The following is a 19,632-nucleotide window of genomic DNA, read 5'->3' on the forward strand; positions in this document are numbered from 1 at the left end:
CTGTAATCCCGGCTACTCTAGAGGCTGAAGCAGAATTTCTTAAACCCAGGAGTCAGACATTGCAGCAAGCCAGGACCCCACCATTGCACTCCAGCCTGGGCAACGAGAGCGAAACTCTATCTGAAAAGAAAAAAATACATTCTGTCACAATCAGCTGGGAAGAAGTCCAGGAAAGCCCCTACGTGACATCTAGCCACTCAAAGCTCTCTCACTCAAAACAGTTAGGTATAGCTGTTGGGGTAGCATGCACATTTGCTGGAATCTTAGGTCTCTCTATGAGACCAAACCAATAGAATTAGTTAATTCTGCTTGAAGTCAAAGTCAGTAAAAACAATATTTGAACTGACATTAAAGAATAATAACAATTAAATATGGTTAAATATTTCCTTGTTTTAATTTTTATTGTTGAAACCAGATGTGTATGTGATAGAACTGTAGAAATAATTTTGAAGACTTTTAGTGCTATTAGGAAAAAGTAGAATAGAAGTAATGTAGCAGTATTGCCTCCAGGAGGGGACTATAAATGTAAGTCAAGAGTTTAAGTGATGGCAGAAAACAAGCAGATGTTACATTCCTTTTCTCGTGTTTTGAGGATTCTTGGGTATATTTATTGTGTATGGAACATATGCCAGCATCATAGATATAGGTGGCATGATAGCAAAGTCCATTTAATGAGAGTGGACCTTGGTATAAGATGCTTTTATCAAGCAAGGAGATGCTTCCCTCTCCTCAAAGCAAAACTCCGTTGCACTATACATGCTCAGTCTCCTCTCCTTTTCTATCACCATAACAAGCAACATGCCATGAGAAACATAATAAGATGTTGTCCAGAGAAGCAAGAGCTGTCAGTGTCTGTCTTTAGGAGCCTTCTTTAGGGGCTGACCTTCTTTCTCTGACTCAGTGAGATGCCTAAATTATGAAGGTCTAATTAATCAGCATTTGAAAGCCTCCATCAGCATCCCATCACCAAGGCTACCTCACAAAATCATGAGTGTGCACCTCAAGGGCCAGCACCAATTCACCAAAGATAAGGCAAATAGCAAGACTGCATAAGAGTCTGGAGATGGAAAGATACTCTCCATCAATAGGAGATAGTTTAGGTGTTTCAAGCCCATGAAGGTAGTCAAACAAACACACCATCCTTAGTAGGGAGCAGAGTGATGTGGGATAAAAGAATTCAAAGAAAACCACTGACCCAGATTTGGGTAAAAAACTGATCATTTCCACATCTCTATCTCATCTCTATACATTGGCACATGCATCCCCTCTATGCTAAAGTTTCCTCCACAGTGAATTCCTATTTCTCTTTTTATGCCATACCCAGTGGCCACTTCCCCTGTAAGATTCACTGTGATATATCATATTTCTTTGAAATTCATCTCTCTTAGAATCTTTGATGTATGCATTGATCATATTCATTCCTGGTCTCAAAGTTAAAGAGTCTCCCTTGCTAGGAGTTGAGAATAACAAGTAGAATGCAGATGTAGTGCTGGGTGAGGCAGCCCCTACATCCTACTGTAGTCAAGATCAGGACCTTGGAGAGGAACCACACCTGGGGTAGCCCCTCCCCCATTGACTTGCAACACAGCCTTGGGTCAGGTAAGTACTTAGCACTCTCATATTTAGTTTCCTCATCTGTAAGGTGGAGATAATAGAAGAAACTTCCATATAGAATAATTTTGAGGATAAACTAAGGAAAGGAAAGTACTTAGCATGATGTCAAACAAATAACAAACACGGTAAATATGTGCCATGGGAATATTATTATCACCTTTATCATTATAAACACAATGGTTCACATATTTATACTAACCTACAAAGGAATATAAGGTTTTACTTCTGTATTTCCTATAGATTATTAGTTTCATTAAAAATTTACCATCCTCGAAGTAAAATTTGTCATAATTGATTTGAAATCTCTCAAATCAAGCTAGCAAAAGAGAAAACTGCACTAATAACAAGTCTCTGAGATATAGCATACTTTTAAACGCATGCAATTTTATCCATTGTAAACTCACAGGACGAGAAAGGATGTATAAACTGGACTTTCTAAATAGAAGTCCAGTTGAGCACATAATAGATAATCATGCATTTGAAATTAGCATAATTTCCTCAAATACATAGCAATCTGATAAATTTTTTAACTTGGTGTGAAAAATAAATTGCTTTTTAAAAACTCAAAATAATTTGAGGTTTTAAATTCAAAGTAATTGCTTTCTTAGAGATCACTTTTTTTTTTTTTTTTTAGACAGAGTTTCACTCTTATTACCCAGGCTGGAGTGCAATGGTGCGATCTCGGCTCACTGCAACCTCCGCCTCCTGGGTTCAGGCAATTCTCCTGCCTCAGCCTCCTGAGTAGCTGGGATTACAGGCACGCGCCACCATGCCCAGCTAATTTTTTGTATTTTTAGTAGAGACGGGGTTTCACCATGTTGACCAGGATGGTCTCGATCTCTTGACCTTGTGATCCACCCGCCTGGGCCTCCCAAAGTGCTGGGATTACAGGTGTGAGCCACCGCGCCCGGCCAGAGATCACTTTTTTAAATGATCTGCTTCTGTCCAGTATAAGCCAAAAAAAAAATTCCAAGGAGTCTGACTATATTACACTATGTATCAAGTTAAATAATGAAGAATTAATCTTCTCTTCAATGTCATATCTCATACTGTCTCTCATGATCAATTATTACAAGTGTTTTACATTTCTTTTAAATTAAAATATTATGTTAACAGAATTCTGCTCTTTCTTTCTAATTAATTAAATCCTTACAAGGTGAAGTCACTTTATTTTATACTCACCAAGCATATGATAGTTTCTGAAAAAAAGTCAAAATTATAATACAAGTTTACAAACTGGGGGCACACCTGAAATGGGATTTAAGTTTACAAAGCCATGAAGATAATAGTAGCAAGAGAAAATAATTCCATAGATCCAGAAATCAAACTTTTATCATTATTACAATTATGGCAGGGCAATTTCATTGTTATAATAATGTGGGTTTTGTTTTATTCTGAAGATCATTAAGTTCATAAACTTATTTCTGGTTAGTTTGATATATCATCACAGTTATAGAAATAGTGGGTGACCTTTGTTGGTGGGGGAATGAACTTGAGAATGTTTAAATAGCTTTCCCATAGTGGGGAAGCTGATATCCCAACACAGATGTGCCTTGCTAGCATGCTCTAAAACCTCTAATTCACTTACATAAAATTATCATAAATATTAAATATGAGTTGCAAATATATTCAAAGCACCAGGACACACAATTAGAACCCTTAAACCAAAAAGTATACCTACTATTAATTATATTTCTCATGACAAAAAAGAAACTCTGAAGTCATACAGAGTTTTCAGATAATCTTCAGGATATTGTTATTATAAGGTAGATGAAACATTGCATGGTGGATCAGGAAACAGGATGATGGGTTCTAGACTCTGCTTTTAATTGTTTGAATGTAGATACCATACCTGAACCTGCAAAATGAGGGAACTAGACTTGATTTTGATTAAGATGCCATCCAATGTTATACATTCCTGCAATGAGCAGACATCCCAATTATCATTAACAGAAATATTCAGTCTCAATCACAGCATAAACTAACCTGAACTTTATGCAGTACAAAACGCACCAATATCAAATCTTGCCCTTAAAATAAACACATGCAGGTAAAATCTGACACAAATTGGTGTTATGGGCTGAATTGTGTCCCCAACTCCTCAAATTCATATGCTGAAATCTAAAACTCTTAATTCCTCAGAACATGCCTATATTTGAGGATAGGGCCTTTAAAGAGGTAACTAAGGTAAAGTGAGGGTGGGTTTTAATCCAGTATGACTGGTGTTCTTATAAGAAGAGGAGATTGGGAAATAAGCAGGCACAGGGAAAGACCATGTAAAACACAGGGAGAAAAGATGGTTATCTACAAACCCAGGAGAGAAACCAACCCTGCCAACTCTCTGGCCTCAAACTTTCAGCCTCCAGAACCATGAGGAAATAAATTGCTGTTGTTTCTTTAATTTACCCAGTCTATGACATTTTATTCTGCAGCCGAAGCAAGCTAATACAGTTGGCTCTTCTGTGGCAGCTATATAGTCAAAGGATTCCAATGCACACAAATATAAATAGTAGGTATAAAAAGAACATTAGGTGTCTAATAAAATGTGAAGCTCAGAGAGTTTGCCAGAGGTCGTAACTTCTCTGCAAATGTTAAAGAGGGCTCTTTCAGGATAACAGACTCTGCACAAAAGCCCCATAGTGAGCGTCAAGGTGGAGTGCCAGCCTCCACTGCACCAGCAGTGCTCTGCAAGGAGAAAATAGAATTGCTAACAATATCGACCAGCATAGGAAAATCAAAATCACACAAAGGATGAATACTTACAATAGGCTCTCAAGAACTGGAGTATATTCACAGGGAGTGGAAGACTTTCCGCATGCATAGTCACCAAACACACCAGCCATACAAAGGGACCAGGGTTGCCAAGAACCTGAATTCTTTGGTGAATTCAATACTTTTGTATTCTTTTTCCCCTTAAATAGCAGCTCCATTCATTCTTCTTGGGACAGTACCATTAATTAAGGCAAATAAGCTGTGCTCAACAGGGCTTTCATCTCTCACACCTTTGAAATCCCCATTGCATTGTGTTTATACTTATAGCACTTACTAAATTTTGCCCTGTATTGGGATAATCTGCATACTTCTCTTGTCCCAACTAGCAATCAGGAACTATGTTTATTCTTGATCATAACTCTTATATAATTCAAAGTCTTGCACCAAATTAACACCAGTGAATATTAATAATATTCACTAGCTAGAATTGAATTAAACTCCCATCTAATAAATCTCTGAAGTGTTGTTTTGCATTTTAGGTCATAGGTAAATACATACCTCAGTAGGAAACTTAGGAAAGCTGGAGTATGCATTGATAAAGTCGTGAAACACGAGTTTGGAGAGATTAAGCAGGCATGGAGCTCCTTATAACTTAGGGAGCTTGGATTTTATCCTAAGATGATAGAATGAATTTATCACAAGGGAGCAGCATTTTCACATTTGTGATTTTAGAAAAATTAGCTTGAGTGCTACTTGAAAACTGAATTGTAGAGAGTCATTACTGAAGGAAGAAGCTGGTGGTGGGGGCAAATTAGAGAACAGTCAGGGTGTCTGAGTTTTGCAGTCTTTGTAATTGGGAGATCAGTGGGATCACTGCCCAGACAACCAAAGGACATACAACAGGGCAAGGTATGAAGGCAAAAATGGTAAATTTAATTTTTAATTTTTTTCTTATTAAAAACTGATTATACTAAAGTAGGTAAAATAATTTATTCTGAAATGTACAGCTTGATGTATTTGTACATTTGCATAAACTGATGCAATGGCTACCAAAATCAAGATAAGAATATTTCCAGAGTTTATCATGCCCTTTCCTAAGCAATAAATTATTAACTACAAAAAATAGTAATTGTATAATGAAAATTTGACAGATGCCACCTTAGCCAAGCTATCAAAGTTAACATCATCAAACTGACGTCATGTATTTCCTGATATGATGCACTGCAAAGGGCAAAGATAGCCACAAGTTCTCTGACACTTTTCCCATAGTGTGGTTTAAGTTCCCTACACTTGAATCAAGGCAGACTTTCTGACTACTCTGACAAATAGAATAAAGAAGAGATGCTCTGCTAATATCTAAGCTCAGGCCTAAAGAAGCTGACAGGCCGGGCTTGGTGGCTCACATTGATAATCCCAGCACATTGGGAGGCTGAGATTGGTGGATCACCTGAAGTCAGGAGTTTGAGAACAGCCTGGCCAACATGGTGAAAACCTGTCTTTACTAAAAATACAAAAAATTAGCCAGGCATGGTGCTGAGTACCTGTAATCCCAGATACTTGGGAGGCTGAGACAGGAGAATCACTTGAACCCCGGAGGCGGAGGTTGCAGTGAGCCAAGATTGCAACATTGCACTCCAGCCTGGGCAACAAAAGTGAAACTCCACCTCAAAAAAAAAAAAAAAAAAAAAAGCTGACCTGACAATAGTTCCCCTTTCTTTGTTCTGCAATGTTTGTTTTTGAACCCAGCCAATCACCATGCTACAAGAAGCCCATGCCGTATGAACAGGCTGCCTATAGAGGCTCAAGTCTATAGCCTTAGCTGAACTCTTAGCCAATAAACAATATCAAATGCTGCTGTAAGAGTAGGCTATCTCTATATTCTAAAGAGTAGGCTATCTCTATATTCTAAGAGTAGGCTATCTCAAATGTCAAGAACAGGTGAGCGTTCAGATGACCACAGCCCCAGCTGCAACTATATGAGAGATCCCAAAGGAAAACCATCTAGCTGAGCTTCAACAATCTGCAGATTCATGAAAGATAATAATGAATTGTTATTTTAAGCTACTAGGTTTTGAGATGATTTATTATGGAGAAATAGATAACTGAACAGCAGCTAACAGTATAAAACTTAAGCTCCATGAGAATTGGAACTTGGTTATCTTTCCTGCAGTATTCCCAGCCTCTAGATAAGCGCCTGGCACATAATAGATATATCAATAAATATTCGTGGTGAATGAACAACTGGTAATACTGCTGATTTGAGAAAAGAATTTGAAAAGCCACTTATCTTTTAAACAGCTAATAAGCAAAGTTGCAATGTTTGTCTTCTTTCTGTTTAATAATAACTTGTACAAGCAGAGAAAGTTTTAAAAAATGCTATTAATCTTAAATCTACATTCAGAAGTAGGCTGCAAATTTGACCTACCTAGAAGTAGGTCTCTGAAAAAATAGGATGTGGTGAACTAAATATTTAAAGGCTTCATTAAGAATGTTGTTTCGAGGCTTTACAATCTCTTAAACTGGGTTTTTAAAAAAACCTCTGTCTTACCTTTTGCTATTCCTCCAGAAGTAACAGGGTTAGTGATGAAAGAAAAAGATGCAACAAAAGAACAATTTAATAAGAGGCAAGGTACTCTTTTGCTTTGGTGATGTTGCAGAATTTCTGAGATATTTGTAATACAAAATGTAATCAATCTGTCTCTGTCTCCCTTTCTTTCTACAAGACACATTTTAAATGGCTTTTCCCCCATTTCCATGCTTCTTATCTGAATGAAGCCACAGCATCAGTTCTGAGCCAGCACCAGAAAGAGAAAGACTGGTATAGAAATGATTGAATAATGACTGGATAATGGCCTAAGGAGCAATAAATAAAGTCAATCAGAGTTGAATATTCTATGACTCTATGCAAGGATTTCCCTAAATCCCTAAATACTAAAAATAATGTAAAACAAGTAAAAGTGAAATAAAAAGTAAAATTTAAATATTATACAAAAACATACTGGTATGTTACAAATAAATATACAAAACACCTGGTTGTATAACAAGATCATTGAAAAATAAAAAGAAATTTGAACTAATTCTACAATAAATGTAGTAATCATTATATAGTTTAGTTAAAATATTAGGTGATTTGTGTTATGCTTACCCTGAAATGCAGGAAGATTCAGAGAAAACTTTGGCTTTGATATTTTCCATTCAAAATGCTATAAAGCAGACAAACATGGCAAAATTGCTCAAATATCATGAACTCCAAATGGAATGTTTACTACCAAGTATGTATGTATTTGTATTATTCAATATTTATTCTTCTGGAAATAAAAAAGGCCCAAGGCCTATTTTAGAAATTGATCTATTTTTCTTCAGTGGCCCCTTCTATTTCCATATGTAGATGCCAATAATCCTACAATTATTACTTTGCTTGCATTTGAACCATAAGCAGAGTTGATTGTCAGTTAGGTAACTTTTCTGTTTAAGAATTAGATAACCTTTCCAAAGTTTATTATCTCTCATATAACTGAGAAATTTTCTGGCTCATCAACTGTACTGTTATCCATTTCATCTCAGGGATTACTTCTCAATTCCCAGGTACTGCTTATCTCATTTTAACTAAATCCATATTCCCAAGTCATTTATCTTTACAATAACTATTCTGTTACCTTTTTCCTCACAGGAAGCAGACAAGGTAGCAATTTTGATGTTACCTACTATATAGTTTAGAATATCAATACATTGAAAAATCACAGAACTCCAGCTGTGCTCAGGATTGTATTCTTCTAGCTAGTGAGCCACTCTTCTACAATTCTATTCACAAGTGTTCCCAAGATTTAGTTTTATTGTTGGGGCACTGACAGTGGTGGCAAAAAGAAAAAAAAATATATGGGAGTACATGGAATTTGCAACCAAAATGCTCTGATTTTAAGGCATAGGGATTTATACCTAATAAGTGCTTCTGATTTTCACCATTTCTCCTAATAAGTAATCCAGTCCTATTACTTCTGAAGCAGAAGAAATGGAGAATCCAGACTTAAAAAAAAAAAAGAGAAAAAAAACCATTCCTTTTCTCAAACTGTGATTGGTCTTTGTCAGGACAAGACAGTTGTCAAACAATCAGTGATGGCTATTTGAGGTGCATAAAAACATTTTAACTGTTTGTACTTGTTCTTTTCTTGTATATTTTCAACTTGTACCCAACAGGTTATCTTTAAGCACAGCTGGAATTCAGGGTGCTTTCAGCCCTTCAGTTCAATCCCTCCAAGCTGAGGTATAGAAGCCTCCTTAAACTACATGCTAGGGCCCCACTCTCCTTTTCTTGTTGTGGGTATTTTGAGGACATTAAGTAAATACAGAAGAGTGGATGTCCATGCACAAGTATTTGGGAACAAAGCAAAGACATCTGGCACAGACAGGAATCATTCCTGAGTAATGATGAGATGCTAAATGATGACAAGTTGGAGATAAGATGGTTACATCCAGCTTGGAGGTGGCCATTGAGTCTTCCATAGTGCCTCTTGCAGTTAGGATGATCAAACCTCCTAATTTGTCCAGGACATTCCAGTTTATGCCTATTGTCCCTATTATGGTTATGTAATCGGTGTCCCTTTTCAAATGTCTTCATTTGGGCAAAAAATTATATAGCCACCCTATTTATTTATGGTAGAATTTTCCCAAAGGCAACCACTTTTCTGCAGAAGGTTCTTCCATCTTGGGAGCTTTTCCTCTATCAGCTCCCTGGATCCTGTGTCTCCTGCCCAGCCTATTAACCTCCTTCCTTCCTCTCCTGATCTTATCCCCAAATCTTTGAATCTCCTGAAATTCTTTCCTTCTCCCTTCCATCATCTGGAAAGCTTCCTTTCTTCAAAATCCTTCAAGATCACTCTTCTATTCCCTGATCCTTACCTTCTTTTACAAACTTTAGACCAGAGAATGCTATTTCACCTGCACAGATGATCAGCAATTTGGACTATACCAGTGACACTGGTCTTAAATATTTTTAAAACACCCCTGATCCAGAATCCATCAACCCAGGAGACTCCCAGACTTACTACACCAGCCTCTCATAGCAGACATCTGTATTTTTCCCAGAACTCTACAGGCGATTCTCACATACAGTGAACATTGAGTAGTCCTGGCCTCATATGGCCCAGGCACTTTGCATGACATCTCATTAATTCTCATAAACTTACAAAGGCAACATAGTGTAGCAGTTAGGAGCAAAAGGTTCTGAAAATAACCTTACAGGACTAAATCCAGGCTTCTACACTTACTAAGTAACCTTTGAAGTTAGTAAAGCTCTCTGTGCTTCTAAAGCAAGTTAATACATGTAAAGCACCTCATCAGTCCCTACTACAGTAATTACTTTTAAAATGTAATTATGACCTGTTTCACAGTTGAGGACAATTCCAAGATGGCATGGCTAGTGGTGATCCTGAGATCTAAACCCATGTCTTCTGAATCTAAATTCCATGCATTTTCTGACATCACTGCTACCAAGTGCCCTCCTATACATAATAAAAGGCAGTAGCGTAGGCCTGATGAATGGTATGGGAAGAAGTCCTTTATCATGTGACACCACATAACAGCTGCCTAACTACACAATATAGATATGAATAGAGAAGATGGCTCAGAAATAGAGTGTACTAGTATTAGTGACTCAACTAGTGACCATTATAAAAGGAATGAAGTTTTGAGTGATTTTCAGTTTTAAAATGCATTTTATATTGAGTCATTATTCCATGTTTTTATTATTGTATTGAACTAAAAATAAACTCGGTAGTTTGTTCCCATAACAAATCTACAAAGACATGCTTACAAATTTTCCACTTAGTCCATTTTTCTGTTTTCAGCATTACTACAAATGCCTAATTCCATCATCATATTGAATTCTTCAGCATATTCTGTATCATTTCCAGGGGCATCTCTGGGAATAGATGCCTATCTTCCCTGAGAAGCACACTGATAACCCCAATATACCCACAATTCACACCTTTTTTCTTCTCTGAGGTGGGCTGCTTTTTGGCTCGACAGAAAAAACACTACTAGAATTTGAAATACCAAATTCTGGGCCTGGTTGGGTCATAAACTACAGAAACCTTAGGTCATATATTCTCCACAGGTGCTTGTTTCTCCACGACAAGAGAATTCCTATTTGCTTAGTCCTTAGTAGTCCTTTACTATTTTTTTTGTTTTTTTTTTTTTTGAGACGGAGTTTCGCTCTTGTGACCCAGGCTGGAGTGCAATGGTGCAATCTCGGCTCACCGCAACCTCCGCCTCCTGGGTTCAGGCAATTCTGCCTCAGCCTTCCAAGTAGCTGGGATTACAGGCACGCGCCACCCTGCCCAGCTAATTTTTGTATTTTTAGTAGAGACGGGGTCTCACCATGTTGACCAAGATGGTCTTGATCTCTTGACCTCATGATCCACCCGCCTCAGCCTCCCAAAGTGCTGGGATTACAGGCTTGAGCCACCGCGCCCGGCCTACTATTTCATTTATCTTCAAATAACCCTTAAATTTAAGTCAGATGGCATTAGGCTAATTTTATAGAATAAATTCAATCTCAAAGAGGATATAGTCCCCCAAAGATCCCACAAGGAATAATATATTAGGCAGAGCTAAACTCGTACACACTCAGATCCTACGTGCTGTGCTAACAAGTTTGCTAAAACGGATGAAGCAGCAATTTCCCAGGTCCCTTCCAATGATCCTGTTCTCTGCTTCTACTTGCTATTTTTTCTCTCTTCTCTCAACTAGGGTTAACATTTAGCATATATAATCGCCAAATTTCATTTTCATGGTTTTTAAGTTATTCTTTAAATTTTTCTATTTCCATGTTAAATCCAGAGAAATGTACGTTTTTCTAAAGTTTCTACTGCTCTCTGCCTCTCTGAAGCCATGGGACTTACCTATTTGTCAAAGCAGAAATTCCCAACATTTTGTAAACACCACAAATTACTTTTTGTAACTGTAAAGACAATTATTCCATACTTAAAACCAAATCAAAATAAAATAAATCCTCAATACTTCTTACTCCCTGGTGTAATTTTAATTAGATTCTATTAATTCGTTTTCTCCTGTGTGCCTATATTTGGGAAATATTGTTAGTGTACCTTGCTATCAAGTCTTTCCCTGACCCAAAAAATGACAGTTTTGAGTCAGGAAAGCTTTTATTTTCACTATCACATGTGAAGAATGAACGAAACACTTAACATGGAAAGTAAAACTTAAATGAGGGATTCAGAACATTTCCCAAGGGGTCGTATGACCAATCTAAAAGTTGGCATGATGTGCCTAAAACAACAAATTAATTATTTTACTTAAAATAAAGGTACAGATGTGCTGATAGTCATGCTGACATTTACATATGAAATATGCCTAAACAAAATTTAAAAAAAACAAAATACATGCTATGGCAATCTTGAAAAGTCAGGGAGCTCAATAAACATTAAGAGTATGTTCTCACAATAAGAGCATTAAACACTTGGTAATTAACATAATTTAATATGCTAAAAATGAGAAAATATACAGGATGAAAGATGAGGAGTACACATAGGACATTTTAGTGCTTTTCTTCATTTTGGTTGTATTGCTTTCTTGTCTTCAGGAGGGAAGACTTTGACTTCAAAAGTAACAAAATATTTAAGAAGGGAATTCACATCTTTCTGTTCTAAAAGGTACTCTTGCGCTATTTTCTCAGCAGTCCATGTTTCTGGATAAAGTTTATGATTATTGAGAAGTGTCAATGCTTCCACAATAGAAATCTTGCCTTTTGGAACGCTCTTAATATTTATCATATCAAAGTGTTGGCCTTTTGGCAATCTGAATTCCTCTGGCTCTTGAGGTGTTTCAGCAGCTTTTACCTAGTATCAAACAAAAGAAAAGCATGAGAGAAAAGATTTGACATCTACTTTCACACTTCTCAAATCTACACTATTCCTCTTCAAATAACAACTGATATGATTTGGATCTGCATCCCCTCCCAAATCTCATGTCACAGAATTGTAATCCCCAATGTTGGACGTAGGCCCTGGTAGGAAGTGACTAGATCATGGGAGTGAATTTCCCCGTTTGGTGCTGTTCTCGTAATAGAGTTCTCACCAGATCTGGTTGTTTAAATGTATGTAGCACCTCTCCCACATCCCCTATTCTTCTTGCTCTGGCTGTATAAGCTGTGCCTGCTTCCCCCTCTGCTATGATTATAAATTACCTGAGGCTTCCCCGGCAGCAGAAGCCATTATCCTTTCTGTATAGCTGGTAGAATTGTGAGCCAATTAAACCTCTTTTCTTTACAAACTGCCCAGTCTCAGGTATTTCTTTAGAGCAGTGCAAGAATGAACTAACACAAATACTATACGTCATTTCCCAAACTTCATTTTCTTATAATGAGCCATAGTTTAATGGTACTTTTGCCAGTTTGCCTTCTCATAACTATAGCTCTATCATTATTAAGAAATGTAGGTAGCTCTAGAAAATAATATCAAATTTATACTATCCACTAACCACATTATTTCATGTGTTTTAAAAGCACAATAAAAATGATTAAAAACTGCACCTGTTTTAAAAGGGCAGGATTCTGATGCCACCCTAACAGCTGGCTTGATAACATCTATTCATTTTCCAGCTTTGTATTTCATACTCAGCTCCCAAACACCTTGAATAGTGATCTTGTCTCCCCTGAGAAAAAAATGCCTCCAATACACTCCAGTATAAATAAAACAACCTATGCACACCCATCCTTCCTTCTATCTGTCCCATCCCAGCTTAACCTCCACACATGTGCTCTGCATTCCAATCCTGTTTCCTGGCCATGTCTAGCATTCTTTTTTTTTTCTTTTCCTTTGTTTTACTGCACTGTGCCTACTGCTGCTTTTTGGTCAAACAAATGCTATAGCCAGTACCATTTTTAACATACCGACCAAACCCAAAACCAACACCACTTTTATTACCAGTTTATTTCTCTTCAGTTAATGTTTAAAAGAAATAATGCTTGTGATCTCTAATGACCGCCTAGTTGCTTAATTCAGAGAACACTTTTTAGATCTTATTTGAACTCACTATAGCATCTCACTACATCTGACACTGCTGACCACACCAGTGTACCAATAACTATCTTCTCCCTTGGTTTCCATGCCACCCCTCTCAGAGTTTTCCACCTGTTCTTTCAGTGGGCCCTTTGGGGTTTTTTTCATGGACACTTTTGCTTACCCTTAAATGTCAGTGTGTGACATTTAAAAATGCCCAGGCCTTCCTCTCACTCTACACATTTTTCCAAAGTAATCCCACATACTCCCCTAACTTCCATTACTGTCTACATGTTAATTACTTCCAAAGCTGTGATCATAAACCTAGACCTTTTCTTGATTTCCCAACCCAAATGCTTAACAGGTGTCTCCACTCAAATGACCTATGTGCTCCTCAAATTAAATATATCTGAAACTGAAGCTATTACCAGTTTTACTCCTACATTCTCAATCTCAGTGACAAATACTGCCCACCTCCCATGCCAAAAATGAGATTATACCTGCACCTCCCTCTCCCTCACTCATTACATCCAATCAGTGACCAACTCCTGTTGATACTGCATCATGTCTCTCTCAAACCCATTCACTTCTCCCTGTATTGGTAAATCACCCTAGTCCAAGCCAATGTCTCTTGGAGAAATGACTGCAAATACCTCCTATCTGATCTCTCTCTCCGTCCCAACTCACTTCTCCCAAATTCACATCTCACATTTTCCCACAAGTGCACTGAACTCTAACCATTCTTCAAAGGCATCACACACTCTTATATCTTTATATTGCAAACTAGGCCTAAAACGCTCTTCTCAATTTCTTCACTTTTCAAATCTCAAAGCTTCTCTCATTTTCCTATTCCCAGGTAAGGCAGATCTTCCTTCCACTCCAAACACATCTGTATTCAGATTTCCTTTCTAATTAATAGTAAATATTAAAATTAATAATAATTATTTGACACAAAAAGTATCTAAGAATATTCAAAATCCTCTTTACTGAAAAAAAAAAAACCCTTAGGAAATTAAAAATGGAAGAAAATATCCCAAGTGTGATATAAATATTTTTTAACTGAAAACAAGTATCGTTTTATTATATCATGCTGAAACACTTGAGACATCCTATGGAAGGAACAGGTGAGAATGCCTACTTTCAATGGCATGTTAATATTATATACAACACAACAAAAGAATTAAGTATAAATATTAGAAAGAGAAATTTATAATTCTATATAGATATAAGAACATCTTTAGAAAACAGAAGTAACTGAAAACCTAACAGAATAACCTAGCAATGTGGGTAGCTACACTATAAAAACCACTCACTTTCTGATATACAGTAGTCTCTGGCTTTATCTACAGTTACAGTTACCTGAAGTCAACCACAGACCAAAAATATTAAATGAAAAACTCCAGTAATAAACGATGCAAACCATTCTGAGCAGCATAATGAATTCTTATGCCATCCATTCCATCCTGTATAGAATGAGAATCCTCCCTTTGTCCAGTGATAGTATCCTCAGTGTACAGGCTACCTGCCTGTTGGTCACTTAGTAGCCATTCTGGTTACCAGACTATGTGACATCACTATGCCTGTGTTCAAGTAACCTTTATTTAAGCAAGAATGGCCCCACAAGAGCAGTGATACTGGCAACTCAGTTATGCCAAAGAGAAGCCATAAAGTGCTTTCTTTAAGTGAAAAGGTGAAAGTTATGACATAATAAGGGAAAATTATATGCTGAAAGTGCTAACATGGACAATAAGAATGAATCCTCTAATCCAGAAATTGTTATAATTGTTCTACTTTATTATTAGTTGTTAATATCTTACAACTAATTTATAAATTAAACTTTATCATAGTATACATTTATAGGAAAAAGCAATGTATATAGGGTTCAGTGCTTCCCTCAGTTTCAGGCATCTACTGGGGTCCTTGGAACCTATCCCTGATAAGAGAAGACTACTGTACCAGCAATAAGCAGTTTAAAAAACTTAAAGTGTAAAAAGATCCCAACATAGTAACAACATTCCCTTTACCCTTCAAGGGCTTAATAATTAAAATGTTAATTCTCCTGAAATTAATCCATAAATTCTCATTCAATTGTACTAAAAATCCAAACAGGACTTACTAAAGAACCTGACAATTTCATTCTCAAATTCATCTGGAAAAATATTAATGTGTGAAAAGAGACAAGAAACTTTTTAAAAGAATGAGAGGAGGCTATAAGAGATACCAACCACATTATAAAGCTCTATTAATTAAAACTATGGTTCTAGTGCAAAAATAGAAAAATAAGTGAAACTGATGTGTATCTGGAGATGCATTTTAACTAAGTGGAGAAAGGTCTGGCTATTCAACAAATTATATTTAGACAACTAGCCATCTGTTTGAAAAGAGGTTCAACTGATCTCTTCCACACATCAAAAACCACATTTAATGCCAGATAAAGAATTTAATATAAAATGTAGTTATAAAACGACTAGAAGAAAATATAGAAGAGTTTATATGATGGTAGAGTGGGCCCAGTATTCCCTTACCATGAAAAACAAAAAGACTGAAATATTTGACAGAAATTTGAATAAATGTTAAAAAGTCAGACAACAAATAAATTATTGCCATATGAAAGGCATATCACTGATGTCCTGAGGCATCACAAATCATTAAGAACACTATGAAATGCCCAAAGGAAAGAAAGGGTCAAACAACATAAATAACAGGCAATTCCAGTTTTCATTATCACTTTCCCTAAGGAATCTTTTCAGACTTTCCTAATGTCCCCAGGAAATTTTAGTATCACCATATACGTATCTCTTTATGTATTATATGTATAACTGAGTCTTATACATAAAAAGTATTAATTTTTTTTTTGCTCCCCGGTGAATTTTCAGATACATAATTAAGTAACATAAGAGAAAGAATACTTGGGAAGTATTACTTAACACCTATTTTAAAATAACATAAAGAACACAAACATTAACTCTATGCCTTTTTAATGTGGGCATTTAGTGATAACTGAACCCTACAATTACTACTATGCCTAACAATATACAAATCTTGATTCTTTTCTCTGTACAGAAAATTATATTAATAATTCTATCTGTGCAAATATCCAGAGACAGAAAAACATTTATAATGAAAAACAAAATCTGGAAGTTGTTGGCATTTCCTTGTCCTTTAATCAAACTTTTACCCCTAACTAGAATCTTCGTGCCCCCACAAACTCATCTGGTTAACTCCAACTGATCCCTCAGGCCTGAACGTTAACTATTACTTACTCAGAAACCATCCCTGATCCTCTAATTTCAAAGGGGTCCCTCCAATATACTCTAACAGTGCCCACACTTTTCCCATAATTATATATTTATGGCCATATCGTAGCTCATTTGCTTAATGTCTGTGTCCTTCACAACATCATAAGCACTTTGAGAGCAAGGACTAGTTTTGTTCATCACTATACACAAAGCACTTGTGCCCAGGACTTACATAATACAGTATATAGATCTACACATAGATTCCCATTTCCAATGTATTCTTTGATCCCTCTTCTAATTTTAAATATCCTATCTGAATACATCCTTAAAAAAAAAAAAAAAACAACAGAACAGCCCACAAAACCCAGCAACACTACTAAAGGAGTATCTGAGATTAGAACATACCTCAATCCAGAGAAGAACGAAAAAACATTAAAGCTTTGCTTTTGTCACTCAAATAACAACCACTGGAAGTTAACAACTTACCAAATCCTACAAATTCTGAAATACTATAAAATAATTCACACATTTGCTCTGCATCAATACTTCCACAAGTTATCTTAGAATTCTCGTAAATATCTAATGAACCAAGGCGTAAGTGTCTTGCTGTCTTAGACCACTGTGCTTAATAAACTTTGCCAAGGCACGGTAGACTGATCACAACCCTAACACTTGCAGAGTACTGTTTTTACATCTTGCCACACTTAATCATTTTCCTGGAGCTCCAAAATAAGTAAATTGTATATTTTGTGTATTCACTTAATTAAACACACATTTACCTGCACGGAAGACACAGGATCTTTGGAATCAACATACACATCTTTTAGAAACGACAGTAGTTTGTCATCTTTACGGGCAATCTCTCCCTCAATTTCTGGATTGACTAAGAAAAGGAAAAAAGTCACAATATTAAACCCAAGGAAAATTTCCTGTAACATCCTAAACGCTTACCACAGAAACACTTTTTCTTTTCTTTTCTTTTGAGACAGAGTCTTGCTCTGTCGCTCAGGCTGTAGTGCAGTGGCGCGACCTTGGCTCCCTACAACCTCCGCTTCCTGAGTTCGAGAGACTCTCCCACCTAAGTCGCCTGACTAGCTTGGATTACAGGCGCGCGCCACCACGCCCGGCTAATTTTTGTATTTTTTGTAGAAATGAGGTTTCACCATGTTGGCCAGGCTGGTCTCGAACTCCTGACCTCAGGTGATCTGCCCGCCTTGGCCTCCCAAAGTGCTGGGATTACAGGCGTGAACCACCGCGCCTGCCCGAACCACTTTAATTTTTTTTTTTTTTTAATAAACATAATCATTTGGACTGTTAGGAAATACTTTAAATGGAAATCAAAATTCCAGGTCAGGTTCAGCGTCCATCGTCCAGTGAAGAGCCCTAGAGAAACCTGTGACCCTCTCGGATTTTAATTCTCTGTATCAAGTCCGTGACAAGAGCCGGCAAAGGCAGGGTTAGCGGGGGCACAGGCCGCTGCCTCCGGGACTCGGAAGTAGGTGGCACCGCCCACCTCACTGCGGGCGCGGAGGGCAGTCTCAAAGTCATCGTCCCGGCGGCTCCCCTTCCTGCAATCCGCCGACCGGAGCGGCCGCGGCCTAGCAACCTGAACGCCGGTCCCCAGACCTCCGGGCACACGCAGCCCACGCGCGGCACAGCCGGGCAACACAGGGAGTCCGCACCCCCGCGCCCCGAAACACCCTCGCACCACTCACCACCCATCTGCTTTTGTAGGAGGCTGTTGGTAGAGGGGTGCTTGGGAGCGGGAGAGGGCTTCATCTTGCTGATTTCCCGTTCCGCTCGGTTTTCTACGTTGAAATTCCTGATCCCGCGAATCACCAAACCCCCCATTTCTTCATAACGTTATGCCCTAAGGTTCACGCCGCACAAGGGAACACCGGCGCAAAGAAAAAAAAAAAAAAAAAAAACTTCCTGGACGCCTGGAGCATGCGCACCTGTGCCCGGTCGAGAGAGCTTAAATGGGTGCCCTTCGCCCCCTAGCGGTCGGGAGGCCACACACCGCTTCTCCGCCAAGGGTATTTGAAAGGGAGAGCCTCCGTGGCGGGTGGCGGCTCCTACCGGGGCCGCTTCCGGCGGGAGGGACAGTGCTTAAGTCCTCCGACCCACGGTTGCTCTTAGTCTTGGAACCCCGAGGGAGTCACCCGGCAAGGTCTGAAAAGTTCCGTGCCGGGAGACTTTCTAATTCCTGTGGAGTGAGGCCCACCATTGGATAAGACTTCCCACGTGATTCCAAAGTTACAGTGAAGAGTTGAAAATCAAAGACGTAAGGAAATTGACCTTTAAGTTGTTTCACAGGGCAGTGCTACAAAGCGCTAGCCCTAGCCGATAAAAATGGAACTTACTACACTGGGCTCTCAAGTTGCCCTTTTTCTCTTTTGTGAAAGGAAAATGAAAGGAAGTTCATTGTCGATGAATATTTGTTCTAGCCACTCTCATTTAAATGTCTCTTATTCCACCCCCCCCCGCGCCTGATGCATTTTTCAAGCCACTGCATTCTCTTTTTCCATTATTTTTTACATCCCGTTCTCATTTGACCTACTGGTATCGATTTTAGTTATGCTGTCCCTTCTCTTATTTTTGCTACTATTTCTCCATACTACTAAATGCTGAGTCATTCCCTCTCCTATTTCTCTTCTATCTTGCCTTCCTCATTCTTTTTAAGCCTCTGTAATTTAATGAAAGAAACAGCCAATAAGACATCAGAAAAAAAGCCCACAAAAAATAAAAATAAAAACGAGTGTTAAATTCACCTATCTCTCCCTCTCTCCTTTTCCTGAATGGGTTACTATAGTGCTGCTTTTAAGACTCTTTAGAGAAATATTGCTATTAATCTACAATAAAAGCCACCAGGAAGGAAGTAGCAGGATTTCCGAAGTTACAATATTTCTCTCACTGTGACTGCAAAATCTATTTTTACTGTTCTGAGCTCTGCTTAGCAGAATGAAGTAGAGTGGTTGTTTTTAACCAGTTTAAAGAAAGAAAATATTGTTGAAAAGATAATCGAATAGAATAATAATAATAAAACAAGAATA

General features: G+C 37.8%; 2 protein-coding genes and 1 long non-coding RNA gene across 3 annotated transcripts in view; 1 reads left to right on the forward strand and 2 right to left on the reverse strand.

Annotated features, from left to right (window-relative positions):
* The window catches only part of GPR63 (G protein-coupled receptor 63), a 95,382-nt gene extending 83,860 nt beyond the window's left edge, over positions 1 to 11,522 (reverse strand). The window contains exon 1 of the mRNA XM_078369823.1: positions 1 to 11,522. The gene's annotated coding sequence lies outside the window, so the exon portion shown is untranslated.
* On the reverse strand, positions 11,468 to 18,483 carry NDUFAF4 (NADH:ubiquinone oxidoreductase complex assembly factor 4). The gene is made up of 3 exons (XM_002746842.6): positions 18,295 to 18,483; positions 17,359 to 17,462; positions 11,468 to 12,179 (listed from the first exon to the last, which is right to left on the reverse strand). The coding sequence occupies exons 1-3, from the start codon at positions 18,428 to 18,430 to the stop codon at positions 11,892 to 11,894; spliced, it is 528 nt and encodes a 175-aa protein (XP_002746888.1). The 5' UTR covers positions 18,431 to 18,483; the 3' UTR covers positions 11,468 to 11,891.
* LOC118152923 (uncharacterized) overlaps positions 18,114 to 19,632 on the forward strand; it is an 18,896-nt gene continuing 17,377 nt past the window's right edge. The window contains exon 1 of the long non-coding RNA XR_004741962.3: positions 18,114 to 18,863. This is a non-coding gene — a long non-coding RNA (uncharacterized LOC118152923). The remainder of the gene's footprint in view (positions 18,864 to 19,632) is intronic.

The sequence above is a fragment of the Callithrix jacchus genome, chromosome 4 (genome assembly GCF_049354715.1).
Source record: "Callithrix jacchus isolate 240 chromosome 4, calJac240_pri, whole genome shotgun sequence".
NCBI classification, from domain to species: domain Eukaryota; kingdom Metazoa; phylum Chordata; class Mammalia; order Primates; family Cebidae; genus Callithrix; species Callithrix jacchus.